The sequence below is a fragment of the Heteronotia binoei genome, chromosome 8 (genome assembly GCF_032191835.1).
Source record: "Heteronotia binoei isolate CCM8104 ecotype False Entrance Well chromosome 8, APGP_CSIRO_Hbin_v1, whole genome shotgun sequence".
NCBI lineage: Eukaryota > Metazoa > Chordata > Lepidosauria > Squamata > Gekkonidae > Heteronotia > Heteronotia binoei.
In genome coordinates, this window is record NC_083230.1 from 34,714,528 (window position 1) to 34,722,789 (window position 8,262).

Here is an 8,262-nt window from a genome sequence, read left to right on the forward strand (position 1 = left end):
TGAACTTTAGCAGACATTGTGTCATTCAGCATCTATTAGATGTATGTTTAACTGTATTTTAGCTATGTTCATTTCAATTTCTGCTGTTTGTTGAAATATCCACTGTTTAACAATAGCATAGTAAAGAGAATAATTTGGTGATTTCTAAACAGCTTGTAAAGCAGGGGTTCAAATGTTTCTGACTCTCAATGCTATTTAGATGATGGAAAGCCACCATCATCTAGATATGCTGTGTTCCTGCTAATACTGCTCTTTGTGTACATGCAGTGCTAACACCTTAATAGAGGCCATAAAGAATCTGCTGGAAGTATAAAGGGTCATTACCGACACATGGGGTGATGTCACATCACGACATTTTCTTGGAAGACTTTTAGGCAGTGGTTTGCCATTGCCTTCCTCAGTAATCTACACTTTACCCCCAGCAAACTGGATACTTATTCTACTGACCTCGGAAGGATGGAAGGCTGAGTAAACCTTGAGCTTATTACCTGAACGCAGCTTCCGCCAGGATCGAACTCAGGTCGTACACATATACTAAATAGCACACTTTCAATCCAATTCAATGCACTTCACAACAGGATTTTATTGTGTGAAATGCAAAATCCACTTGCAAACAGTCACTGAAGTGGATTGAAACCTCATTACTTAGCATATGTGGAAGTGCCCCTATATTACCGTTGCCTATTCATACTGCTTTATGTAGGACTTTTTTTGTAGAAAAAGCCCAGCAGGAACTCATTAGTATGTGAGGCCACACTCTGACATCACCATCATTTGCATACTAGGCCACACCTCTGACATCACCAAAAGCACTATAAGATCTTTTTTGAGGTGTGGTAACCAGAATTGTACTGCGTACAATTCTGGTCACCACACCTCAAAAAAGATATTCTAGAATTGGAAAAAGTCCACGAATATATAGCCATATATATATAGTCATCAATGTTCCCTCTAAGCTGCAGTCTTATGAGCAAAAATTCTACTTTGTGAGCTACTGGCATTAAAGGTTGTGAGCTACTGCATAAATTAGTGTGCTCTGGGGTCATCCTTCCTGAGCTAAAACAAAAATGTGTGAGCTGGAAGCTAATAATCTGTGAGCTAGCTCACACTAACTCAGCTTAGAGGGAACACTGATAGCCATCCCATTAAAAAAAAACAACAACCAAATTCCAACACACTACTCAATCACAAGAGCCAGCATGGTGTAGTGCAGGGGTGGCCAAACTTGCTTAAACTTAAGAGCCACATAGAATAAATGTCAGATGTTCAAGAGCTGCAAAGCATGAACGTCAGATGTTTGAGAGCAGAAGGGAGGAATGATAGAGAGGTGGAAAGAAAGCAACTTTAATTTTAAATGCTGGCTGGCTTGAAGAAGTGATTTAAAGAGAGAAATGCCTTCTCCAAATTGGCTGACAAGGCAGTGAGGGTTCCAAGAGCCACACAATATACGTGAAAGAGCCACATGTGGCTCCTGAGCCACAGTTTGGCCACCCCTGGTGTAGTGCTTAAAGAAATAAATAAATAAAGCAAATAGAGAAAAAGACTGACTGATGGAGGGAGGGAGGGAGGAAGGAAGGAAGGAAGGAAGGAAGGAAGGAAGGAAGGAAGGAAGGAAGGAAGGAAGGAAGGAAGGAAAAAAGGAAGGAAGTGTGGGGGTGGGAAATAAGGCAAACGGAAAAAGAAATATTGCTAGAAAGACTGACAGAAAGGAAGGAAGACTGGGGAAGTAGAAAATAAAACAAAGGGGAAAAGAAAGACTGACAGAAAAATGAATGAAAGAAATACAGAAAGAGTGGGAGAGTAGAAAACAAAGCAGATAGACAGGGAAAAAGAAAGACAGACAGAATGAATGGGAGAGAGAGAAACGGAAAGAAAAGAAACAGAAAAGAAGGGGGGAGAAGGGATGGGACCCTGGACCCCCGCCAGGCTGGTGGAGGGTGAAAAAAGGCTGCGGAGGTGCAACAGGGCCCCCGGACCCCCACCAGGCCAAAGGAGGGTGGAAAAACACTGAGGAGTCGCTGCAGGGCCCCCTGACCCCCACTGGCCTGCAAAGGATTGGGGGAAAGCTGGGCAAGCGTGGTTGAGTCCCCTGACCCCCGGCCAGCCAGGAAACTGCCTGGGATGAGCCGGAACACTGGCTAAGGCAGCTGCCCATGCCAGCTGGAACGGCGTTCTGGCTCAAAAAAGCCCTGGCTTTATGTATCATGAAAAAACTTCATTTTCGCAAACATAGATTTTTTAAAAATGAAATGTGTCATGTGTGTTCCCTTCCCTGTCATTAGAGGGCATAGTACTACCATTTACTGAATAGAAAATGTGTTGCATTTGGAATAATTCCAGAAACTTTGTAATAGAAGTCAAGAAATTAATACATCACTGCAAACAGTACAGCCACTCAATCTTTCTAGCTTGTCAGACAGCAAAAGATTAGCTGCCTTTTTCTGAATTATTGATTCCTGTGGAATTTGGGCTGGTCTGGACAGTATACTCATCATGGGGTGGTTTCCATTTTTATGTGACTGCCAGATCTACCAAAAAGGGAAGATGACCCTGAGTGTAAGGTGACCTCCACCTAGAAAAAATACTATATCCAAACAGTATTTTATAACCTATATATACCTGCAACTTGTATACAAATTTAAGACCATCCTCTATTTGTAGGGCACATCTAGGGGGGTGGAAGTAGGGTTGGATCCAACCAGGCTTTCAGCTGGTGAAAAGGGAGGCTCATAACCACCAAAAGGATCATGCTGTGCCCTAACCTGGCACCCTAACCCAGGCCACCCTAACCTGTGCTATGCCCTAACCCAGGTCACAGCATCAGATCTCAGAAACTCAGATCGTCAGATCTCAGAAACTAAGTAGGATCAACTTTGGCAAGTACTTGGATGGGAGACCTCCTTGAAATACAGCAGTTGAGAGGATATGAGCAGGCTTTATTCAGCCACCTCTCTCAATATCCTCCAGGCCCCCAGTGGGGGCCAGTCACCAGAGGTCACTATAACTTTCAGGTGCAGACACACAAGCACACACACATAAAATAATACAAAAAAAAAGATCATGCTGCAGTGTTCCCTCTGAGCTGAGTTAGTGTGAGATAGTCCATGGTTTCTTAGACTCTGGCTCACATATTTTTGTCTTAGCTCAGGAAAAATGGCCCCAGAGCAAACTAATTTATGCAGTAGCTCACAACTTTAATGCCAGTAGCTCACAAAGTAGAATTTTTGCTCACAAGACTCCACAGCTTAGAGGGAACATTGGCTGTAGATCATGGAACTTTCATCTACAGAAGTCCTGTGGGATGGAAGCTGGAGTAAGAAGGGATTTTTGGTGAGAATGAGTGAGAAAAAGCTGGCTGGATCCAACCCCGGTCTCCATATCAGGTAAACAGGGCATTTCTTTGTTTAGAAGAATAATCATGCAAGTGTTACTTGCCGCCTCAGAAATCTACCTCAACAGTCTCATGAAGTGCTATTTTTAGTCTGTGGGATTCTCAGTATTTGCACTCTGTTCACAGGATTTGGTATCTTTCATCACAGAGTTCTGATTCCAAATGTTTGAGAGAATGGAGACGATCTAACCATTTTTGTTCTATAGTTGCCCATTGAAAATACTGACTACTATAAGTTACTGTAGGAAACATGTAATAACTTACTGGTAATGGAATCTAAACTAACCCTTAAGCACTACATATATCAGGGGTGTCGAACTCATTTATTATAAGGGCCGGATCTGACATAAATGAGACCTTGTTGGCTGAGCCTTGTTGGGCCAGGCTGTATAAACTTTATAAAGGACACAGACAAACACAAAGATTTTTTAAAAAAAATTAAAATAAAACATGCTTAAAACATTAGCACTCATTGGTCTTAAAGGTGCTTTCTTTGTATCTCTCTCATGGGATCCAGGGAACTGGGCAAAGAAAGCTCTGACTCTTTCCTTCCTTCCCCAAGGGGCCAGGAGGGGGAGAAGCCTCAGCCAATAGAAGGAAGAGAGGCTTGGTTCAGTAGCTCTGCTGTGCAATTGAGAGAGCCTGGCAAAGCAAGCTCTGTCTTCCCCCCCTTCCTCCCCAAGGGAGGAGCCTCAGCCAATGGAGAAAATAGAGGTTTTGCTCTGTAGCTCCTGTGCGATTGAGCAAGCCTTGCAAAGCAAGCTGTTACACAGAAGGAAACAAGAGAGACGAAGAAGGAAGCAGACGACAGCCAATTGCTCAGGAGCTAATAGGAGCCCTCTGGGGCCTGATTCAGCCCCTAGGCTGCACGTTTGACATCCCTGACATATAACAATCAAACCTGATGTAATAGAACATTTGTTTCCTCAAAGAAACACCTCCAGCCTCCATTTCTGTTTTATGCGAATTACTTCTCTTTCCTCTCTTTTACCCAGGGTACAATGCAATCATTTACTCCGTCTCCAGTGGATTATCATTCATCAGGGCTCATTTCCAACTCCCCCATCTTGTCAGGAAGTTACAGCAGTGGCATCTCCTCACTCAGTCGGTGTAGCACATCGGAAACATCTGGCTTTGAGACTCAAATCAATGAACACCCAGTATCTATTTCTAACTGCAGTGCTTCCGAAGAGCCATTGAGAAAAGAAAGTAAGACTCCACCACCTTATAGTGTTTATGAACGGACACTGAGGCGTCCTGTCCCGCTACCTCACAATCTTTCCATCCCCATTCCTTCGGATCCTCCAGCACTGCCACCCAAACCCCTGCTGGTCCGACCGAACAATCTGGAAAATAGTAGCAAGAGAACTGAACAAGTCCCTCGGCCTAGGCCTCTTCCAAGAAAAGTGTCTCAGTTATAAAGGGGGGGGAGTCATTTGTTAATGACTTAAGTGATAAAACACACCTAACACAGGCACTTTAATAAATTTTCACAAATATTATTTGCAAGGATTCTTAAAAATTGGTTAATATTATGTTGCACATTTTGTCAAATGAAAATACTAACCTAGTTTACCAGTCCCTGTGGGGAACGGGACTGAGTTTCATTAATTTTAAATACATCAAATTTAACTGCGTACCAGTTTGAATCTTACACTCAGTTTTGGGGGGTTTTGCAAACAGTTTAATCGAATCTGTATTGTGCTTCCACATTCTTCTGTTTTTATGATAAAGTACTTTTTAGAGCATGCAGGATAATATGGGTTAACAGTGTAATCCTAAACAGATCTACTCAGAATACTACCCAAGTCTACTCAGCGGGCTGATTCCTAAAAAAATAGGATTGCTAGGATTGCACCTGTAAGTGATATGTATATAACAAAGGGATGTTCTTGTAACAAGGTTTAATTTCTACACTTTCCCAAGCATTTTGAAGATAGCTTCTTCCCTATTTTCAACCTGTGTCCTTTCTACTGACACAGTTCAGCATTTTATTATTTTTATATATATATATGTATATACATTTTCAAACATTTGTAAAAAGGATAAATTCTTCAGCTCTTTGGTAGTGGTTTGTCTACATAATCTATACATTTTCCCCAATTTTTCGTTGAGGTGCAATTTACTTCATAACTCCCAGATGATAAAGGAAAATAATTCCCATTATGAGTTGGTTGTAGAATTTCCATTGAACACTTTGAAGCTTCACCTTAAAATGTGTTGGTCTCTGAAGAGAAAGTTCATTTTCAAGTTGTTCTTGTGACTAAATTGATTGCATAATTTTAATAGTGAACCAAGAAACGGTCACTAAAGTGTACAAATATTTCTTAAAATGGAAATCACTATGTCTATATAAATGTTAAGAAGAGATACCTATAGAGGGCATTAATTCTAGAGTTCTGCTTAAACAGCAAACTTGTGAATAGTTCTTCTGGGTTCAGTCTTTATAATGACTTTTTTTGTTATCTATTCACCCATCCTGTGTAATTTTGGAAGCTTTTTAGCCTCCATGTTGTGCACTGTGGTACACAATGGGAAGCACAGGAAGTATCCTGAATGTTTCCCACCCTCAGATGCCAATAACTGGCTATGTGGAATCAGTACTTCATGTAGATTTCTGATGGTGTAACATGATGGTTTCATGTTAGCTATTTGTACTTGGGTAGAGATTTGGAGTCCAAATAGGGTTGTCAGGTACCCCCTGGCAGGGAATAATGGGGTAAGCTTAACAGATCCAGATTGGGAACTCTTGGAGATTTGGGGATAGAGCCTTGGGAGGACAGGAACCTCAAGGAGATACAATGCCGTAGAGTCTACCCTCCAAAGCACCTGTTTTCTCCAGGGGAACTTATCTCTGTAGTCTAGAGAAGAGCTGTAATTCCAGGGGATTCCCAGGTCCCAGCAGGAGGCTGGCAACCCTAAGTTCAAAATCATCTTAGTTGTGAAGGGATAATTGTGTGTTTTTCATTTGCAGCTTCTGTTAAAATACATAGAAGCAGGGCCCCAAGATTTTCCAATCATCGCTTCTAAGTATTGCAGAAGAATCAACTATGAATAATGCATATGTGACCATTCGTAATTGACACAGGGCAGCCTCCACTGCAAAAGCAGGCTGCATAACAGACTATGAGGCAGTACAGGAGTCCAGTAGCACCTTAAAGTCATAACAAAATTTGTGGCAGGGGATGAGCTTCTGTGAATCACTGCTCACTTCTTCAGACTGTGAGGCTTGAAATATAAACTGAGAACACAGTTTGTATTTTGCTTGTACTAATTCTCATTTGTGGAGAATGCAGAAATCCCACTTTGTTTAGTGGCCCTTCCCCCATCTAGCCTTCTGAATATAATGAGATAGATATACACAGCTCAAGAAAAAACTAGTCACTTCAGCTGTCAATGGTGCTTTCTGGAGCCTTCATTCCTTCCCTTCCATGTCCCCCACTAGTGATGACTCACCAAATTGTTGAATCAGCCTCTTGCAAAGGGAAATTTAGAAGGCATTGCACTGAAAGATTACACTCAATCATACGTTTTTATTTAGTTTGCCAGCCTATTCAGTAGAAATTGCTGCACAGAAAACATCGTTACAGTTAAAAGCAGGTTATTTCCCATCTACTGTCAAACTTTACTCCTTATTCCCTTTTATATCTCAAGACAAAGGAAGCAATTGACTGATCCAGTCATGATCATGTGCTTTTCACCAAACTTTAAAAAAAAATCAGGGAAAAAAATAAGACTAAGGAATGTGGTGAAATGGCCAAAAAAATATAAGGAATTCTGTAAAAGAGAGGGCTATAAAAGATCTATCTTGTGTCAGAGTAAAAGGAAGTTCAGAGAATTCAGTGAAACAGCACATCAGGAACAAGGAGAGGAGGATGACTGAAGATCCCTAGCAGAAAGCAAACAAGGATTTAAACTTGCATGAACTTTGGTTTCCCTGACTGTTTATTGTATCCAGGGCTTTTTTTCTGGAAAAAGCGGTGCTAGAACTCTCAAGAGGGAAGTGAAGGAGAAACACATGGGTGCCCCTCATGAATGTTTAAACATTTTTTGAGAATTTTGTTTTCACAAATAAGTTCTGGAACTCCATTCCACCAGCGCTGGCCTGAGGGCATGTAATGCCCCAGGCAGGCTCCCTGCCCCCCATCACCCCCCACAGCGCTGCACTCCATTACTGCTCTCCCCCACACATAGCGCGATCAGAGCACACCTTGGCTTGACCTTACCAGCTTCAACGCGGCCGACCTCTGAGCAATCTTTGAAGAGAGCACTGGAGACTTTGCTCCCCCACCCTTCCGGTTCCTCCTCCAGCGCACTCTTCAAAGACTGATCAGAGGCTGGCTGCATCGGGGAGTGGGGGCCGGAGCAAAAGGGAGGGAGAGGGAGGAGGTGGCGGCGGGGGGGCGAGCAGAGTGCAAGGGAGGAAGGAAGGCGGCGGTGGGGGCGAGCGGAGTGCAAGGGAGGCAGTGGAGGGAGGAGGCATCAGGCAGGCAAACTAGGCACTTGTCATGGGCACCGGGAGGGCGGAAGCCTAATTTGATGCCCCCCCCCCTTCTCAGCACCCTAGGCAAGTGCTTAGTTTGCCTAGTGAGTGAGTTGGCCCTGCATTCCACTGCGTTCTCCCAGGGAAAAAGCCCTCATTGTATCCAACCGATAGCAACTGGCTGTACACTTACTGAGGCAGTGCCAACATTCTGCCAATGGAACTCCATTGGGAACTCTACTTAGAAGTAAGAATCAGACGAAATGGGACATGCACAAACTGATTGTGATGTTTTCTAGTATACTAACCAGACTTTCTGCAATCAACTGTGGTTTGAATAAATCATAGTTTATCATGATATATGAATACAGAGCGGATCTACCAAAGT

At 42.8% G+C, this 8,262-nt stretch overlaps 1 protein-coding gene across 8 annotated transcripts in view; it reads left to right on the plus strand.

Moving 5' to 3' along the window:
* The window catches only part of DOCK4 (dedicator of cytokinesis 4), a 434,871-nt gene extending 428,343 nt beyond the window's left edge, over nucleotides 1–6,528 (plus strand). For all 8 annotated transcript variants that reach the window (XM_060244887.1, XM_060244888.1, XM_060244891.1 and 5 more), the window contains one exon: nucleotides 4,387–6,528. In XM_060244887.1, the coding sequence (XP_060100870.1) occupies nucleotides 4,387–4,812 (426 nt within the window). In that variant the 3' untranslated portion in view covers nucleotides 4,813–6,528. The remainder of the gene's footprint in view (nucleotides 1–4,386) is intronic.
* The last annotated feature ends 1,734 nt before the right edge of the window (nucleotides 6,529–8,262 follow it).